Source organism: Macaca thibetana, chromosome 10, assembly GCF_024542745.1.
Source record: "Macaca thibetana thibetana isolate TM-01 chromosome 10, ASM2454274v1, whole genome shotgun sequence".
Lineage (NCBI taxonomy): Eukaryota > Metazoa > Chordata > Mammalia > Primates > Cercopithecidae > Macaca > Macaca thibetana.
This window is the reverse complement of record NC_065587.1, coordinates 25,201,307-25,222,365: the sequence shown is the minus strand read 5'-3', so window position 1 is coordinate 25,222,365 and position 21,059 is coordinate 25,201,307. Positions and strand designations below refer to the sequence as shown.

Here is a 21,059-nt window from a genome sequence, read left to right as displayed (position 1 = left end):
CAAGACTTTGGAGAGTTTTGAGCAGAGAAGTGGTGAGTTCATTGAAGATGATTTGGGCGCTGTATGAAGTGGGATGGGGCTGCAGGTGGGCAGGACTAGAGGTCAGAGGAGGAGGCATTAGAGCAGTTTAGACAAGAGGTGCCAGGGCTCTGATGCCTCAGTGTTTCTGACGGGACGTCTATTCTTTCTTGCCTGCTCACAAATGCCAGTAGCACCCTAAGCAGGAATCACCACCCCTGGCTAGGCATGGTAGCTCACGCCTGTAATACCAGTACTTTGGGAGGCCGAGGTGGGCGGATCACAAGGTCAGGAGTTTGAGACCAGCCTGACCAACATGCTGAAACCCTGTCTCTACTAAAAATACAATAATAATAATAGTAATAATAATAATAATAATAATTAGCTGGACATGGTGGTACATGCCTGGAATCCCAGCTACTCAGGAGGCTGAGGCAGGAGAATCGCTTGAACCCGGGAGGCGGAGATTGCAGTGAGCTGAGATCACACCACTGCACTCCAGCCTGGGTGACAGAGAGAGACTCCATCTCAAAAAATAAAAAAAAATAATAAATAAATACATAAATAAAAATAAATTAAAAAAAAAAAAAGGAAGAAAAGAACGACCATCCCTAAGCGAGAGTCTCGTGAGGATGGGAGATGGTAGGAAGTAGTCAGGTCTGGGTCTGGCCGAGGGGTGGCTGTGAAGCCTGAGGGAAGACAAGCATCCAGGACCATCCTGCCTGGGCCTGGGCAGGAGCAGCGCAGAGAGGGCTGCTTTAGACCTGCCTGCGTCCTCTGAGTGGGCTGGGGAGTAGGAGTGTCCTGGAACACAGGGCACAGGTTGGTGCTTGGGATACAGATTGAGGAGTCCTATAAGGACACTCAAGCTCTGGGCTGGGCGAGATGCCCCAGGGACTGACTACAGAAGGGCCCCAAGAAGCAGCCTTGAGTTCTGTGACAGGACGTGGAGAGACAGTCAGCGGCATGTGCTGGGAGTGCTGCTCCCCGACGCAGGCTATTCCTTGGAGTGTGCAACTTTTTTTTTTTTTTTCCTGGCGACAGGTTCTCACTGTGTCACCCAGGCTGGAGTGCAGGGGCACAATCTCGGCTCACTGCAAGCTCCGCTTCCCAGGTTCAAGCAATTCTCCTGCCTCAACCTCCAAAGTAGCTGAGACTACAAGCGCCCACCACCACGCCCAGCTAATTTTTTGTATTTTAATCAAGACAGGGTTTCATTGTGTTGCCCAGACTGGTCTCGAACTCCTGAGCTCAGGCGATCCACCCACCTTGGCCTCCCGAAGTGCTAAGATTACAGGCATGAGCCACCATGCCCGGCCAACTTTTGCTCTGGGTACTCCGAGTTTTAATCATGACCTTCAGGAAAACTTGTTTCTTCAATTTATTTTTTATTTCTATTCTTATTTTTATTTTTGAGACGGAGTCTCGCTCTGTTGCCCAGGCTGGAGTGCGGTGGCGTGAACTCGGCTCACTGCAAGCTCCACCTCCTGGGTTCACACCATTCTCCTGCCTCAGCCTCCCAAGTAGCTGGGACTACAGGCGCCCGCCACCATGCCTGGCTAGTTTTTTTTTTTTGTATTTTTAGTAGAGACGGGGTTTCACCGTGTTAGTCAGGATGGGTTTCTTCAATTTATAAAGGATTTTGGTATACATTATATTATTAGATCTCTTGTTTGCTTCTGAGTAAATGTGGTGCTTCACATTCCTGTCATTTTCCTATTATATTATCTATTGTGATGTGTAAATATTTGCTATAAATTTCTTTAATGTATAGATATCCAATTTAATTCTCATTTTCAGTTATGTTCTCATGACTATAGAATTATTGTACGTGTGTGTGCGTGTGTGTATATATATCTGTGAAAATTTCTAGGTTATTTTAAACTGTAATAACTATCCCAAATAAATGATCATATGGGATAATTTTCCCAGGCGCTGCATGCAGTATTCTAAACATCATAGCATTCCTCCTGTTGTTTTGCAGGAAGCGTATTTATTTGCTTTCTTAAAGGAAAAACTGGAAATACTTGTTCCACAGCGTTGTTAACAGGAGACAGTTTTGCACAGTATTTCTTATGTTTCCAAATGCATACTTAGCACTGTTATGACTCTTTCTCCTCCAGCTCACAGGAAGTAAAAGAGCACAGCTTTTTCAAAGGTGTTGACTGGCAGCATGTCTACTTACAAAAGGTACTCCCTCCGTCTGGGACTCAACTTTGGGTACTGCCGCCCTGACACGCTCATCTCTGTCTCAGTTTCTGTCTCTGTCTCTCTATGCACTGATGGCTTCCTGGCTCTGTCTCCCCAGCATCCCCGCCACCCACCTCCCCCAGCATCCTGTGTCCGCAGTGCCCTAGTACCCAAGAGTTACCATGCAGCCAATTCCCTTTGGGGCACTCTCTCACTCTTTGTTTCCCTAATATAAACATTTTGAAAATATCTCCTGTATCAACTTATACAGGGTAAAATGGAGCTATTATCTAGTTAATTCAAATGCACATATAATTGAGCCGTTTTTAGTTTTTGCTCTTCTTCTTGAATTCTTATCTCAACGTGACTGTATTTTTACATAGATCTCTATAAAATGTACATGAAACTTCTGCCATAAATGTATGTATATTTTCTAGCCCAATACTACATAAGAATGAGCATGATTTTATATCAGGATAATTTCCTTTCCTTATTGTAAGCTTCATGATATTTGCGTTGATACAGGAAACACCCCGAGTTCAATTTTTAGAAAAATGTTGATTATCAGCTTTAGATTCGCTTTGCATGAACTCAAGCTGCCGAGAAATGATGATTTTCTCTAGTAAAGAAAGACTAATCTGTTAGGCCTGCCGAATTAGAGTTCGACCTCTGGGTCAGTTAACATGTACCTCAGGGTGTTGGCAGGTGTGCCCTGCTCCCTCTAGGCCCCGTTGTCTCTTGTGGTTCTAGTAACCTGAAGGTGGTGTTGCGTCCTCTCAGAGAATGTGCTTTCTTAAGCTGAGGTGGATGGATATGCAGTCCTGAGATTTTGTTATATTTGAAAATTATTTAAGGCTTTGGACATGAATCCTGTTTTTCTTTAATTTGTCTAAAATCTAGGGCCTTCCTTTGGGGCTATTCGGTGCAGAGGCTTTTCTACACAATATGAAATGTGATTTGTTACAAGCTTGAATGACATGCTGCGCAGTGTAGCATGCGGATATCTGGCACTGTGCTGTCTTTGTGGAATGTTAGGTTGGGACGGGACCATACGATCATCTGATAACTGTACCATGCTTATTTGGATCTTCCAGTACCCACCACCCTTGATTCCTCCCCGGGGAGAAGTCAATGCTGCTGATGCCTTTGATATTGGCTCATTTGATGAAGAAGATACCAAAGGGATTAAGGTACACATGCGATCACTTATTTCTTTATTTTTATTTTTGGATGGGGGGATTTCTGTTGGAAATCAAACTTAGTGGTTGTTTTAATATTGGGCTGTTTGTAGTATCTAGCCTACAAATGAATATCAACATATTTGAAGAATGTGTAAGTTAAGGACCTAAATTAAAGGCTTTGAAAGCTTTCTTCAGACTAATAGTTTTATTTCTGAGGAACTGCAAGATAAAATGTTTATTGATTTGGAATATTTGTGATTGAAATAAAACTTGAATTGTACCTGAAACAGGAAAAACAGCTGTGTGATAATCAAACATACTTCCCTAGTGCAAAAGAGCCAACTGTCTCAGTTCTTCTAAGTTTTTAGATCTCCCCACGTTAGGATGAAAGAGCAAACAGCATGAATCATTTTGCATTTGTCAGTCAAAGGTGAAATAATCACTGTTTTTTTTAAATACAATCCTCTGCCTTTTTTGAACTTTCTTTCATATTGTCATTCCCCCAAGTAAACAAGACATAATTAGAGATGGTGAGTCATGAGAGAAGATCATCCTGTTTAAGATGCTGGGTCAAAGCATATCACTACATCAAGCTCTCACCTACCCCCATGCTGGCAGCTTGCCCCAGGCTCTCCCCACTGCCCCCGGGCCTCCCCTGTTCTTCTTAGCTGCCCCCATTTACACCCTTCTGACACTAACCCTCCTTGCCTTCCCCACCAAGTAGCTTCCTTCTCCAGAAGGCTGCAGCACTATTAAAACACACGCCTGTGAGGTGTAAATAAAAGAGTGACAAGTAAAATACAAGGGCCTAGCAGGAGCTGTAACCGGAGACACATAGGACTTGGACCAACTAGGCTGTGGGACAGAAAAGGCAGTAAATGGCTGGAGGAAGATGGGAGGATTGCGGGGAAGGAGAGCAGCTATCGGGAGCAGCATGTACAGGCTAAGTGCACCTGGAGAACCCAGTGGCAGCTGGTCAGAGCTAGGGGCCCCAGGAGACGAGGGGCTGGGCCATGATGATGATTAGGGTGTTCACGGGACCAGCTTCTCAGGTGTTGGAGGTTAGGTGAAGACAAAGTGCAGAGGACCCAGGTCACAGGGCTGTGAGGATTGCTGACCAACTGAGAGACACCCTTCTGTGGTCTGGAGCAGTGGCTGGGGTCAGCATTGAGACCGATGCCTAGACCTGTACACCAGGCATCGTCTGTAGCCGGAACCATTGATACCTGTCATGTATATGAATATACAGCAGTGTTTTGGAGAATAATCCACTTTCAAAGGAATTTTTAAAATTTACTGCTGTCACAATAGAATTTTTTCACCTGCCGTATACCACTATCTATCCATCAGAGTACTAAAAATAAAATACTATTACGTGGGCGCCCACGAACATGTTTTGATGTTAAAAAGAGATTATCATACTTAAAAATGTTGTAAACCAAGATCCAGGCTTTGGAGTGAGACAGACTGGGCTGGGGTCTGCCTCTTAGCTGAGTGAATGTGGGCCATTCTGTGACCTCTCGAGTCTTGGCTTTCTCACCTGTAAAGTGGGGGGTTTCATTGCCAAGCGTTCTCTGAGGATAAATGAGGTGGCCTGCTGAAGGCTACAGGCATATAGTCAATGCTTGACAAACCAGTAGCTTCTACTATTATGCTTTGGTTCTTCCTGAGCGAGAGCTGAGAAGGAGCACACTTAGAACAAGAAGTCCTGTCTGGTCGGGAGTCAGCTGTAAGCAAGAAGCCCAGGTCCTGCCCCCATGAGAGCTGAGCCCAGCAGGGAGGGCAGGGGACTGCATTTTAAGAAACTATCTTTTAAAAACAGCCCAAATAATACATTTTCTTTAAAAGGGTGGGGGAAACTCACCTCATGTAAACATAAGTTTTTTTTTTTTTTTTTAAATTCCTTTTCAGCAAGGTGGGCTCAGTCATAAAGATGAAGTCTTGCTGAGATGATAGGCGGTAGAACAGTGTCTGTTAAACAGAGTTGGCCATTTCAGAATAACTACCTGGGCAAGGAGCGTGCTTTGATTCTTTGCCAGACCGTTCAAACCTGTCCCTGTGCGCCTGATCTCAGCTGCTCATCGGACCTTGAGGTTTTCAACACCCCATCACTCACACACACTCACACACGCACCTCCAGTCCCATTCAGAGCAACCGAGGGGCTCAGCTATGGGCTTAGATGGAATGCCTGAAGAAAACAGAAAGAGGAAAAGCTCTACAGGTCAAAGCGACCTCAGAATCAACAGATTATTATAACAGATCAACGAGACTGGATGGAGTAGGCCCCATATTGGGATGTGGGATGCAGCTTCTTCTGGTATTCTGTTGATCTGCTAAGGGAATGTGTGCAAGTGCCTTTGCCTCCTTGGTCTTTCTTGTCCTTGTCAGTATTTTGCCTGTTAAGATACCTACCCCTGCTTATCTTTCAAGGAGTAAGCAAACTAAGTTTCTAAGGAGGTCTGTGCTTCTAAGACAAGCATGTTTTTATCAGTAGACTTGCTAGTATTTCTGCCATAAAAATGTAGCTCACATGCAGAAAACCATTTTCTTTGTTCATATTCAAAGTGCAGCCTTACCTAGAGGGCAGAAAGAAGAATTTTGAGTACTCGCTTGGAAGAAAAATGCTACCATTAAGTGTAATTTTTGTTACAGCAGCTCTTAAAGTCTCCATTGCCTAAACTCTCCGTGTATCTGGAGAGTTCTTACACATGTGATTATGATGTCAAACTGCAAATAGTTGGAAGGTTCATGGAATTAATAGGAAGCTCAGCCTCATTTACCTTTTGTTTTTCTAACTTTTCAGATTAATTGAGGGTAGGTTCAAAAGCCCTCTTGGCTTCTCTCTTGTAACAGTTTCTGAAACTATAGAAACAGTTTTCCTACCTATATAAACAAAATATCCTTACCATAATTGAAATTTTACTTGGTTGTCAGAATCTCCTAGTACTTCAGGTAAAACCCCGTATATGTGAGTTTTCATTGGCAAACATGTCATGAAGATAGTATAGAAGATTGGGCTGGACGTAGCTGATCCAGGACTGAAAGTGAAGTGCTCCCCAGTTCTGTTTGTGGATGCTGATTGCTTGAGTTGTCATTAGCAGATATTTATGACAACTAATAACCTGCCTCGAAATGATTACTGCTGCCGTCTAGTTATCTTCCTATATAGAGTTATGATCGAGTCACCATGCATGTGGCGCCGTGGACTCTTACCTTTGTAAGTATGTTAAATCATAAACATCTTGATTTCTTAAAATAATCAGCTGCTTGATTGCGACCAAGAACTCTACAAGAACTTCCCTTTGGTCATCTCTGAACGGTGGCAGCAAGAAGTAACGGAAACAGTTTATGAAGCAGTAAATGCAGACACGGATAAAATTGAGGCCAGGAAGAGAGCTAAAAATAAGCAACTTGGCCACGAAGAAGGTAAAATAGCTCACGTGTCTCAATACATTTCTAATGCAGTAAATTTTCAGAATTTCTTGTAAAGCTAAAAAAGTATTTGGGTCTTATGGTATTTTCCAGTCGAGAAGAAATCAATGCCATAAATCGTTTCAGTTTGCTCTGGCTTGGAAGAGCTCAGTCTAATATTTCAAAGTCTTCAGTCAGCACACAAATAAGTCTATGGAGACAGGTGGCTGGGTTTCTTTAGTATGCCCTTTTATCTTGGAGTGCTTGGGGACTAGTTTGGAGGTTTTTTCCTTGCAGATTGAGTATGACAGTGTCAGGAGTGGGGCTGGTGTCATTGGTGTGTGCCCTGTGCAGTCATCTGGGCACCTGACTCAGTTTAGTCCTCTGTTGTCATCACCTTGAGACTCTTAGTCATTTTTAAACAAGGGGCCTGCATTTTCATTTTGCACTGGGACCCGAGAAGTATGTAGCTGGTCCTGGCAAGGAACTTAGCATGACACGTCACTTGTCAAGAGAGGTAAATGGGCTGGGCGCGGTGGCTCAAGCCTGTAATCCCAGCACTTTGGGATCACAAGGTCAGGAGATCGAGACCATCCTGGCTAACACGGTGAAACCCCGTCTCTACTAAAAAATACAGAAAACTAGCCGGGCGAGGTGGCGGGCGCCTGTAGTCCCAGCTACTCCAGATGCTGAGGCAGGAGAATGGCATAAACCCGGGAGGCGGAGCTTGCAGTGAGCTGAGATCTGGCCACTGCACTCCAGTCTGGGCAACAGAGCAAGACTCTGTCTCAAAAAAAAAAAAAAAAAAAAAAAAAGGGTAAATGTCTCCCATTCAGGTACTAACCAGACCCAACCCTGCTTAGCTTCTAAGATCAGACAAGATCGGGCATGTTAAGGGTGGTATGGCCGTAGACAAAAGAGTTAAATGTATGAAGACATTTATATTACAAACAGCATTTTACAAATTGCCAAATCAGGCCAGGCGCAGTGGCTCACGTCTGTAATCCCAGTGCTTCAGGAGGCTGAGGCAGGAGGATACTTGAGTCCAGAAATCCAAGACCAGCCTGGGCAACATGGTGAAACCCCATCTCTACAAAAAATAAGAATTAGCCAGGTGTGGTGGTGTACGCCTGTGGTCCCAGGGACTGGGGGGCCGAGACAGGAGGATAACTTGAGCCCAGGAGGGTGTCTGCAGTGAGCTGAGATTGTGCTGCTGCACCCTAACCTGAGTGACACAGCGAGAAGCTGTCTCCAAAAAAAAAAAATTGCCAAACTGTATTTTTATGTAAATAATTCAGTGCCCTACTAAACATAACATCAAGTAAGAAACATAAGTTTTAAATAAATCAAATTTTCTCGATTCAATGAATATGATTACTCTTGATTTTTCTAAGATTTCTTGAATTTTGGATAATTTATTGTAGTTGATGATTATGTTAAGATGTAATTTCATTTTCCCTCTGGGCAAAGACCCTTGCAAGGTTAACCATATGTAACAAGAATGACCAGAAACTCTTTCACTCTATTAATAGGTTACTTTGGTGGCAGCATCTTAGTATAGGATTCCTTGGTCTTATCTGACAATTTCCCTGTATCATTTAAAGTGTCTTCGATTCTGGATGACTTACTCTGTATATAAACGTTGCCAGAATATACCAAGGGAATCGTGCATTCTTTGAGCTATGCTTACCTCAATTCTGCAGGGACACACAGCCTTTATTTGTAAGCTCTTCTTTTTTTTTTTCTTTGAGACGGAGTCTTGCACTGTCGCCCAGGTTGAAGTGCAGTGGCACGATCTTGGCTCACTGCAACCTCCGCCTCCCAGGTTCAAGTAATTCTCCTGCCTCAGCCTCCCAAGTAGCTAGGATTACAGGTGTCCACCACCATGCCTGGCTAATTTTTTGTATTTTTAGTAGAGATGGGATTTCACTATGTTGGCCAGGCTGATCTTGAACTCCTGACCTTGTGATCCTCCCGCCTCGGCCTCCCAAAGTGCTGGGATTACAGGCGTGAGCCACCGCGCCCAGCCTTAAGCTCTTCTTTGGAGAACAAGTCCATTGTGATCACACTGGGCTGTTTGCCACAGCAGATTTTACACAGGAAATTGAATCAATGTGGACTTGCTCAAGGGAGGTGTCATGATGTCACTAGAATCCTGATTAATTGGATCCAGAAATATATATAGATCTTCATAAGCATGTTCAAGTGTATCCTTCTAGGCCGCACAGCAGGATCTGTCGACCGCCACCTGTCAGATCAGCAGTGGCCTGAGATTCTCAGAGGTGTGCAAACCCTACTGTGAACTGCACACGTGAGGGATCTAGGTTACGTGCTCCTTATGAGAATCAAATGCTTGATCTGAGGTAGAACAGTTTCAACCCAAAACCATTCCTCCACCCCCGTCTGTGGAAAAATTGTCTTCCTCGAAACCGGTCCCTGGTGCCAAAAAGGTTCTGGACCAATGCTACATAGTGTAACAACTATTTATGTAGCATTTACACTGTATTAGGTTTATAGGTAAACTAGAGGTGATTTAAAGTTTGTGGGAGGATATGTGTAGGTTCTATATCTTTAGATCCCCAGTGCACATGCATTTAAAACAAAAATCATGACTTCTGTAATGTGTTCTGTTTATAGAAACCTGCTTTTTCCAAAAAGTATGTCTGTTCTTTTTTCAGAGAATAATGCTGCTAAGACATTTTGTTTCAGAGCCTGTTTAACTCCTAGTGATTTTGTATTCCTCAGATTACGCTCTGGGGAAGGACTGTATTATGCACGGGTACATGCTGAAACTGGGAAACCCATTTCTGACTCAGTGGCAGCGTCGCTATTTTTACCTCTTTCCAAATAGACTTGAATGGAGAGGAGAGGGAGAGTCCCGGGTAAGTCTAAGGCAGTCTCACCGAGCATGTTTCCCAGTACGTACAATGGCATATGGTTATTTCATGTTGCTGACATGTTTTATACAATATCCTCTGAAACCCTGTGTGTCTATTTTACTGGTATCCATGAGATTGTAATGTGCAAACTTTAACTTGTTTTTACACTTCCACGTCAAGGAAGAACTTGGTAATACCTGAAAATAGAACATGCTATTTAGTGCGGTCAGAAGCACCTCATCATCAGATGGATTTGAAGAAGGCTGGAGAGCAGTTAGGCAGATCTAAAAAAAAAAAAGACAAGCCGGACTTTGAAGTCGGACAGAGGTGTTCAGCTCCACTGCTGAGTGTCTCTGGGACTTTGAACACATCACACTGACTCTCTCAGCCTCCGTTCTCTCATCTGACATGAGGGAAATAGAAATCATAACAACTGCAGTCAGCCCTCCATATCCACAGGTCCCCATCCTGGGATTCAAACAACCAAGGAGAGAAAATATTCGGGAAAAAAATACTAACAACACAACAATAAAAAGTAATACAGGAAAAAAAAAAAAAACACAGTCTAACAACTATTTACATAGCATTTATGTTAGAGGTGATTTAAAGTATACAGGAGGATGTGTGATGGTTGTATGCAAATACAATACCATTTTATATCGGCAACTTGATCATCCGTGGATTTTGGTATTCTCGGGGGTTCCTGGAACCAGTCCTCTGGTCCTCTGTGGATACCAAGGGATGACTGTACTGTAATTTTTGCATGTTTATGTGAGGTCAAGTGCTGTTAAAAAAAAAAAAAAAACAGGAACAATAACAACAACAACAACTCCATGTGTTTAGGAACATTTGAGGGTCCAACTCTCATTTTATAAAGAGGAAAGCGGGCTTAGAGGGGGAAAGTCTGCCACCCAAAAACACAACTGGACAATTAGGAGGTAGAGGGGTGACTCAGACCAGGTTGTCCTGTGTCCTCAGTCTCTCCATTGTACGGCCTCTCCTAGTTGGGTCAAATATAATGTCCCAGGCTATGACACTTGACACAGAGGTGAGGTCACCAAAAGGTACTTCCTTGTGTCTCCACCTTGTTGAGAATTTGTAGGTGGATCATACAACAGACAGCAAGATGTAGCTGCCCTCTAAGATCCTTTCAAGAGCTAATGTTTGTGAACAAGATAAAAAGAAGTTTCCGATTCACACTGTACCTTTCAGCAAATCAGGCAGCATTTATTAAGTGCCTACTGTATGAGGAGCCCAGGGCTTGTCACCAAGGAAGGAGCCAACCCTGGTGGAAGGCATCGCTTCTTTTCTTGGTGGGGGGTGGTGCCTGGTGAGTCATCAGAAGCAGGACAATGGTCCCAAACACTGAAAACATTGTTGATGTGTTGGATGTGTTGGAATACCACCCGTCTGTTCTGCAGGGATCAGAAGTGTGGAAAACAGGGCACCTAAATCTCATGTATTTGACTTTGGACTGTATTTTTAGTTTACTGTTGGCAAAGTTTTCATTCAATTATGAATGATTACAATTGCATATCACCCCATTTCTTTGAAAAGAATCAAGGTCTTCCCACCATCACTCCTGCCATCAAAGTGATTTTTGAAAAATTAGAATCTAGGATCTAAGTTCCAATTAATAAGATTCTTTTGGGGACCCTGAATTGTATCTCAGGGCTGGGAAGCATCAAAGTAGCTCCCCAAAGCTCAGCGTATTTCCAGGTAATGAGTGGACCCGGGCAGATTATACATTTATTATGCTACCCACTGGCATGTTAAAAGGAAATCACCCCACTTTTCAGGATGTTTGAGAATTTAAAAAAAAAAAACAACGTACCTTTGTTTAACATTGGATGCAATAAATGAGCTTGGTTTTAAAAGATTCGACATTTAGCGTTCTATTTGAGAAGCTGCATCATATGCATGAGCAGATTCGTAAGTCTAAGTAAGGAAAAAGCAAACCTGAGTGTTTATCAGGGTGTCATTTCTCATTCAGGATTCCTGAAGTATTTATTAAAAATAAAAACAAAAAACCATAAAATGGTAAGGAACTCATGACACTATAGCATTCACCTTAAGCAATAATGCTATAGACTTTTTTTTTCTTTTTTTTTTGAGACGGAGTCTCGCGTTGTCACTCAGGCTGGAGTGCAGTGGCGTGATCTCGGCTCACTGCAACCTCCACCTCCTGGGTTCAAGCGATTCTCCTGCCTCAGCCTCCCGAGCAGCTGGGATTACAGGTACTCACCAACACGCCTGGGTAATTTTTGTATTTTTAGCAGAGATGGGGTTTCACCATCTTGGCCAGGCTGGTCTTGAACTCCTGACCTCGTGATCCACCCACCTCGGCCTCCCAAAGTGCTGGGATTACAGGCATGAGCCACCGCGCATGGCCTATAGACCTTTTAATCTTTTAATGAAACCACCTCTATTTATGACATCATTGGGATACTATCAAAATATTGTTAGCTTTACAAGCTGACATCACTAAACATTTACTGAGTTGCTGCCTTAAAACTGAACCACACACCTTTGACTCACATAAATCATATGTGGCTCTATTGCTTCCTCACAATGTTATTGATAGAATTTGTATGAGCGTGCCGTACAACAAGTACGCCTGCAATTCATCAGCATTCAAAATCCATTCTGTGTTGAGGGAACAGCTTTGCCGTTTTGCCTTAGCAAAACGTTGCTTTCTCTGCAGTTTTCCTTGAAACATTATAATTTGAACTTTGGTGTGTGTTCCTCTACAGCCATTTTCCCCTTACTTCTAGAATATCATCAAAGAAAGAAAACTGAATGCGTTTTCTTTTTTCACTTGTTCTAACTTAGTAGTTTTTGGTATTACTGCTTAAGAAATCACGAAATAATTTGAATTTTGAATTTCTGTTTTTACGTTAGCAAAATTTACTGACAATGGAACAGATTCTCTCTGTGGAAGAAACTCAAATTAAAGACAAAAAATGCATTTTGTTCAGAATAAAAGGAGGGAAGCAATTTGTCTTGCAATGTGAGGTGAGTTTTTATTTATTTTTTCTTAGGTGAATGTTAGAATAATTAAATGTTCAGCGAAGTTGGCTGCCTGGCTATAAAACATTTTCTTAAGCCATGTTTTATCACTTACAGACTTAGTAAGAAAGCCCCAAGGTACAAGGTTTTCAGCAAATTAATCGTTATTTTTTTTTTTTTTTGAGACGGAGTCTAACTCTGTTGCCCAGGCTGGAGTGCAGTGGCCGGATCTCAGCTCACTGCAAGCCCCTCCTCCCGGGTTCACGCCATTCTCCTGCCTCAGCCTCCCGAGTAGCTGGGAGTACAGGCGCCCGCCACCTCGCCCGGCTAATTTTTTTTTTTTGTATTTTAGTAGAGACGGGGTTTCACCGTGTTAGCCAGGATGGTCTCGATCTCCTGAACTCGTGATCCGCCCGTCTCGGCCTCCCAAAGTGCTGGGATTACAGGCAATCGTTATTTTTTTAAAAAGGCAAACATTATCAGAAAATGGAAGGAGGATATACATAAAATAATGTCATTACCCTATCAGGAAAATCTGCTCAGTATTTAATGGGGCCTAGAATTTTATTTGTTCTATAACTTTGAAGATTTTTCAGCATGTGCGATGTTAAGGTTTATATATTTCGATAAATATAAGATGGCAAGCTGAAATGCCATCTTCTCTAAAGGAAAATGCCATCTTTTCCTCAAAGTTACATTGTAACACAAATTTCATTCTTGGACACTTTGCGACTGGTATACTAGTGTGTGCCTGTTTTAAGAGAGCATATTAGGGAAATAAACACGTCTTAGATGCAAAAAGTCATTTTTACTAACGTCATTACATACACGAATATATATTAAAAAAATTTTTTGTCAAAACTCCTTCCCCTATATTATAGATTTCAGTTGTTTTAGAAATCAAAGATAATCTCTAAAAAATGAAAGGCAGTGCTTCTCAGAGTGGAATTGTACTGGAATCATCTGAAGGGTTTTCATGTGGCCTTTCCCTGCTCTTTTCAAGAGATTCTGGAGAAGGTGGCAGCACGGCCCATTAGCTAGTAATGCCACTGGGGGTGGACACTTAGGGTGTGCTTCCTTCAGAGGTTCCAGGGATGCTGGTAATCAATAGAGGCGCCCATCGCTGTTGGCAAAGTGGGTGAGCCCGTCACCACGTCTGCCTTTGTGTTCCCCCTCAGAGTGATCCAGAGTTTGTGCAGTGGAAGAAGGAGTTGAACGAAACCTTCAAGGAGGCCCAGCGTCTCTTACGTCGAGCCCCGAAGTTCCTCAACAAACCTCGGTCCGGCACTGTGGAGCTCCCAAAGCCATCCCTCTGTCACAGAAACAGCAACGGCCTCTAGCACCCGGAAACAGGGAGGGTCCTTGCGGAGGACACACCAGGGTCTCAGCCTTTTGGGGTGAACGAGGATGAGGCATCTGATCTATTCGCTACCGGGACTCCTCCAGGCTCCCGAGAGGAGTCGGGACCCTTCGGCTCAGGGTCAGCTCAGCTCCCTGCCTTGTCACATTTGTCCACATTCAAAACTACTGAAGAAATAAAAGTTCTTTTTCTTTGCTACACACTTTGGTACCTATGAACCTAGAACTTGAAGTGACTCCCACTTATCACGTACATTTTTATGTCTGATATCAAACACGTCTTAGACTTTCCAGGATGGAATTTAAAGATGTTCAGTGTTGGGTAGCAGACTGCCCTAAGCATTGCCGCATTTTATCTCTAGTCACTGCTGATTGTCTGTGTCTTTGCTCTGTACTACTGGGGGATGGGAGAGCCACAGTGTTTCCTTTGCACACTTCACAACTGACTTCTTGTCCTGGGGTTAAAAGTTGAAGATATTTCTGCACTCGGGCCCTCCTCTGGGAGCTGCACCCACGTGACTGCCCAGCCTCTCACCAGTCTGTTCCGGGGCCCCCTCGGCCAGGTGGGAATGATGGACACGTACTCTCCAAGTGTATGGATTAACCAGTCATTGAAGGCATTCATCCGTCCATCACTGGAAAGATTTACAATGATTCTGAAGGACAGGCAGTGGAGTTTTAGGTTTCAGGGGCAAGAGCAGTTTTCAGAAGTCTTTGAGTCCAGTGTGCACGAGTCGACAAGCAGTACCTGGCGTGCAGAAGCACTCGTGGGTGAGTCCATCTCGGGTCTCGACAATTAGCAGTTATGTGACAGTCATTCTGGTTCCTTCTGCCTGACCCTGGGAGACATATCAGAAATGGATGTACAAAAGCAGGTCTGTTTTACGTTGTAGTATAATTTAAGATGAATTGTATTGAAAAAATGCTGAAGAATGAATGTGTCAAAATGGGTTAACTGTGTATATTGACGTTCATGTCGTCATCCATCTGTCATGAATGAGTGATACTTTGCACTGGACTGTACGACAGTGAGGACCTTAGGGCATGAAGCCTTTTTCCTGGTCCCTGCAGCGTCTGCCCCGTGAAGTCTGTTTTCTCCCACTGCCTCCAGGCCCCACTGATACCCCCAGATAGATGCTGGGTTATGAGAACCAGCAAAGTCCCCCATGTCATCAGTCTTAAAAAAAATAATTTTCCAAGTCCACGTATTTGTCCCATTCTTGGAGTAGTTTTAGTGTATGTCTTTACTAACAGTATAAATCACTTGACATCATAATGGTCTGCATCCTGTCCTTGATATTTTTAACGGTTCTAAATCTTTGTTTTTATATTTGTGTGCTGTGTTCATGGGCAAAGTAAGTACTTTTTAATGCAGTTATTTTGAGAGTTTGGAAGATAAATTACCAAAAGGGTCCATTATTTCATAAGAGTTACTTTGCAAAAAAAATGTGGGGGTTTGTTGTCTATCTTAACTACTAGTTGGGGTTTAAATGAACATACATTTTCTACTATCTGTTATTTCCAGTGTGGGAGGAGGGATGTACTACTTATATGCATTCTCCTTATTTAAAAAGGAATAGTATTCAAATTCTGTTTAAACACACACACACATACACACACACACACACACACACACACACACCCTAGAAGCAGAAAAGCCTTTGTTCTTAAAGAGTGAATGCCTTCCCAGCCCTGGTTAATTATAGCTGTGACTGATGCCATTCCTGTCTGCATCTCAAGCTCATAGGTTCTCAGCACATGCAGTTGAGGATGCGCTGGGCCTCATGCCTCTTCTCCAGGATAAAGGGCCTGCTGTTGACTCCACCAGGACCTGGGGTTAGCGTCTAATGTCTCGTACCTAGGGCATGAGCTACACAAATGTGTTCCGAAAGATTATTCAACTTTCCCACACTTGTTCTAAAATTGAGCTGATCTGCATCTCTTTCAAAAACTAGAATTTCTGCTCTAAGAAAAGAACATAAAGCTCCTCTCCCTTTTAGAAAAGATATATGAATTGGAAAATACCCTGAAAGTCCTTTTGCTTCAAACAAAAGTGTAAACTTTTACACTTCCCCAACTCACATTTGATTTGTAATGATATGGTTGAGAAGTACATCTAGATGTCATTTATTTAAAGTCCTTTGTAAGACTAGGTTGAGCTGCTTCTGAGGGCAGTCACCCGTTGTGTTGGGGTCTGGTTTGAATGTCTTCTGCCAAAGTGTTGTGATGGAGGTGTTTCTGCTGCACCGGGTTGCCTGCGTGGCCAGAGGAAAAGTCAGTTGGATTAAACATCGTGGTATACTTGGGCTGATTTTTTTTTTTTTAATTTTTTAACTTTTTGGGATAGGGCCTCGCTCTGTCACCCAGGCTGGAGAACAGTGGGATGATCATGGCTCACTGCAGCCTTGAATTCCTAGGTTCAAGCAATCCTCCCACCTCAGCCTCCTGAGTAGCTAGGACTACAGGTGCATGACACTTTTCCTGGCTAATTTATTTTTTGGGTAGAGATAGGGGTCTTGAACTCTTAGGCTCAAGCGATCCTCTTTCCTCGGCCTCCCAAAATGCTGGAATTAGAGATGTGAGCCACCATGCCCAGCCGTAGTACTTGAGTGTTTTAGAAGGTTTTCCAAGTGTTACTTAAGTCCTAGATGTTCACCCTTCTTACACTCCAACTATTAAAAAGGTCAAAATTCAGCCTACGTTTTTTCATTATTTTAGATTTCTGTGGTTGGGATATTTTAACATTGATGAGAAAAATAATTGAGTTTGGTATTTTTACAAAATCACGCTGTAATAAGTCTTGATTTCATGATTCAAAAGAATCAACAAAGCCTAAAAATAATAGATTACTTTAAGCTGCTATGTAAGATACATATGGAATAAATTAAAAACTTTTGTGAATCCAGGTTTATTATTTTTCACCTAAAACATTATCTTTGGTTCATTCATGCCCTCATGTCTTGGGGGCTCATTGGTTTTCTGTCTTTGTCATATTTAAGTATGATTTTTCAACAAAACTTCTAGAAGTCAGCTTATTATGTCAACGTTCACGCAAAGTGCTTATGCCTCTGATTGGTCCATTCACTGACGTGACAATTTCAAATCCTATGTTCACAAAGAAGGGGCCAGCCAGGCGCGGTGGCTCATGCCTATAATCCCAGCACTTTGGGAGGCCTAGGGGGGCGGTTCATGAGGTCAGGAGATCGAGACCATTCTGGTTAACATGGTGAAACCCTGTCTCTACTAAAAATGCAAAAAAAAATTAGCCGGGCATAGTGGCGGGCGCCTGTAGTCCCAGCTACTCGGGAGGCTGAGGCAGGAGAATGGCATGAACCCAGGAGGCAGAGCTTGCAGTGAGCCGAGATCGCGCCACTGCACTCCAGCCTGGGCGGCAGAGCGAGACTCCGTCTCAAAAAAAAGAAAAAAAAAAAAAGGGGGCTAAATATCCAGTGAGATGCACCGAGGAAAGGAAGCATTTTGCTCAAGACAGCAGCAGCAACCAACAACCGTCTGTTTGTTGCAAACAAGATGTAGCTTGATTTCTGGTCTGACATATGCCATCTGTGGATATTAGAAACAACTGTTTGAAGGCCACATTGGCCATCTACAAAGTAATGTTTACCAATTAACAGGGATTTAACTAGATTAAAAAGATCAAAGTGTGGTTTTTCTCTGCTTTTTAAAATTTCGCTCGGAATTTGTAGCTGGGCCAATTCAACACGTTTTACTTTTCAGTGGAATTGATTTTTCTAATGTTTCAGAATTTTAACATATCAAGAAGAAAACAACGCTCTCAAAGTCTAGCCTTTTTCGCGTGATGTAAACCTATAGAAATGCTTTGAAATGTGCTGGGGTAAGATAAGAGTTATCTCGTATGATTTAATCGTATGCAGTGTTGTCTCAGTTATGTTCAGGGAAATGTTTCTGTGTCATTCAGAGATGCTTGATGAATTCACACCTCCCACCCTGAGTGAGGGGTTGACTTGTTGGGAAATGATTTGGGCTTCACTGGGATCTGTGACAGGTGGGGGCTGGGCTGGGTGTCACAAAGAGAATAGTGGTAGAAATGGGGCGAAGGAAGAAAGAAGTTGCTGGTAAAAATCATTACACCATAAAGCACCAAGCAAATAACTGAGTTAAGATAGGTGAAGTTTTTCTCCCCCCCGTAACAGGAGATTTTTCCTTATGATAATTATTCTAAGACTTGGTCACTTTGTTTTTGAATGTGGAGCTGCTGAACTCATTCAGAAGCCATTTGCTGTCTGTCAGGACCTTCTGAAGAAGTTCTTTTGCCTCTGCCTACCCTCTGGCACCCTCCCATGAAGGCACAGGTGACCTAGAGCTAAAGCATTACCGGGCCATCTCCAAAACACCCTGAATGTGTGTGTGCACTTTGCAGCCCCCGAGGTGGAGAGGCAGTGTCTGGATCACTGTGAATTCATTGCCCCATTGGTCAGTTGGGGACACTGTTACAAATCCTCATTGTAGTCCTGGTAAAACTGTCAGAATAACAGGCCTCTTCTGTTCTGCCCTGCTCACTTCTATGGTGAGTTACCAGCCTGGGCAACATAGCAAGACCCCATTTCTACAAAAAATTTTTTTAAAGTAATTAACAGTTTAAATTTTTTCCTAAAGATTTAACGTGATTTTTCCCTCCTATGTAAAGTTTACTGGAGAGACTTGAATTAATTATTTAAATTCATGTTAATATGATTTTTTTAAAAGTCCAGGTCACATTTTAACAAAGTTTATTATGGAGCAAATGAAATTTGAACTCTAAAATGGTACTCCTTGGCTTCCTCTAGTCATAATGAACTTTATATTTTCTTTGTCCTTAGGAACTAAGATAGTTGTTTTACTTTAGCAGAATAACAGAGATTAGCACTCCTGCAGGCCCCCACCGCTGGCCCAATGGGGTCTTTCTGACCTAGCTGTGTTAGCATCGATTGAGAAATGCAAGGTCCTAAATTTTAAGTTGCCTTTCTTACAAACACAAAGAAACTATAGAAAATGGGTTAAGAGTATATGCATTTCATCAAACACAGAGAGAGAAAAAAAATCCTTCATTTTAGAGTTAAATAACTCAGCTTTGTGTAGCAGAGTTAGCTCTCCAGTATCTAACAATCTCAAAATCATCTCTGAAAACTGGTAACTATGCTTCCATTTTTAATTTTGTCCTAAATATCAGATGTCTTTGATGTAAGGGTAGGGAATGGAGAAATATTTTCAATTGTGTATTTGTATTACAAAGAACTTGAAATTTACTTTCTTAGTTGATTATATTAAATGATGTATATATTATATGTGGTTTATAAGCTCAACACTGGCCATTTTTTTAGTTTTATTGTTAAATGGTATTTTTCTATGTTTAATTATAATAGATTTGGCTTTTTCTGGATAGCATAAAGATCACTGATATATATATATAAAAGAAACAAGAGTTCTATTTTAGCACAAAAGCATTTTATATTATTTATTGAATCCCTAAGTTTGTTGTCATCAAAAACATTCCATATTATTTCTGCTCCTTTTTATTTGTATAGTTTGTTATTTAAAGAAATGGCAGTCCTTCCTGTTCTTAATACAATAAAATGGAAATAATGCACATAGCAATGTGGCCAACATCTCTTCTCACTACCATAGACTGTTTTCAACAACAGTTGATCTTCTGGTCTGTGCTGAGAGGCGCATGCACGTCTTTTGTCACATCGGGCAGCAAACCTGCTATGAAATACTGCTTTCATCTACCTCTTCAGAAGGCCTCTTGCTTGTTGACAAGTACCCCAAAGGCTTTATTCTGGACTGGCTATCTCATAAAAGGATTTCTGTAAGACTCTGCAGTGTCATTCCCTCAGAACCTAGGTTTGTTTCTAAAGCCACAGTATTGTCCAGGAGCCCCTGTGCGTGGGGCAGGTAGCTCTCCCTCCCATGTCGTTAGTAATCCTTTAGGATTCAAGGGACAACTGGACAGCATCATTCTTTCCCCTTATTGTGCCAAATCCCCACCATCAGCCTTGCCATTGCCTTAAGATTCGATTATTGCACCCAATTACCCAGCCACTAAACAGAAAGGCCACCTTCACTCTTTGAAAAAGACAAGCTGTGTCTAGAAACACTGCTTTTAAGAGGAGCACATTTGAGTGTGACCTTTTCCCCCCTTCACTATTTCAAAATGGTTTCGAAAATGGGGTCTTAAAGGTAAGCGCCCTCATGCATGACTGAAACTTTGTAAGAGGTCTTGTATTTGAATGGCCCCTTAAGGATTTATGTGAAACAGAATGAAGTCCTGTCTCTGTGAGAGAACGTGCCTCCTCACTCATTTGTCTCTGTCTGTTTTCATAGCCATCAATATAGTAACATATTTACTATGTTCTTGGCAAAGTATAATACCCTTGAAGAAAGAAATCCGTTTTCTATTGTGCATTGCTATACGAAGTGAAGCCAGTAAACTAGATACTGTACATCTAGATATTGTACCTAGAAAAAAATATCATTGGTTCTATCTCTTTTTGTATCTATTGTGCCAGTTCGGAAGGTTTATAATCCCTTCTCAGTATACACTGACTAGTGCACGTGTGAAATAGTATCCCACGGGAGATGCCGCTCCATGTCTGAGGCCACCTGCCCCGTGTGGAGGACACCACCATCAGTTAGCGCCACCGTTTTTACAGTGACTTCGGAGCTGCTAGACTGGTTTTCTGTGTTGGTAAATTGCCTATATAAATCTTAATAAAAAGGATCTGTACAAAGATACCTACTTCCGTGTGCTGTTTTTCCCCTCAGTTAAAAGCTGCATTTCTTTACCAAGCTGTTAAGCTATCAGAAAGTGACTGATTGGAAAGAATCCCGACTCTGCGGAAAATTCACGCAGAGACTGATTTTGTGTAGAGGAAGAAGGGGACCGCCGAAAGCATTTCTGCGGATTTGGTGGATTGTTGGAGCGTAGCCAATTTCACAGTTTCAGGGTTTGGGAGACCAGCGCTTGGGCCCCAGAATAACACGTTGCAGACG

At 42.5% G+C, this 21,059-nt stretch overlaps 1 protein-coding gene across 2 annotated transcripts in view; it reads left to right on the top strand.

Moving 5' to 3' along the window:
• Positions 1 to 20,799, top strand: part of GRK3 (G protein-coupled receptor kinase 3) — a 163,399-nt gene extending 142,600 nt beyond the window's left edge. For both annotated transcript variants that reach the window (XM_050745912.1, XM_050745913.1), the window contains 6 exons: positions 2,142 to 2,208; positions 3,303 to 3,398; positions 6,654 to 6,816; positions 9,547 to 9,683; positions 12,582 to 12,695; positions 13,868 to 20,799. In XM_050745912.1, coding sequence (XP_050601869.1) covers positions 2,142 to 2,208; positions 3,303 to 3,398; positions 6,654 to 6,816; positions 9,547 to 9,683; positions 12,582 to 12,695; positions 13,868 to 14,029 — 739 coding nt within the window. In that variant the 3' untranslated portion in view covers positions 14,030 to 20,799. The remainder of the gene's footprint in view (positions 1 to 2,141; positions 2,209 to 3,302; positions 3,399 to 6,653; positions 6,817 to 9,546; positions 9,684 to 12,581; positions 12,696 to 13,867) is intronic.
• Positions 20,800 to 21,059: the final 260 nt, after the last annotated feature.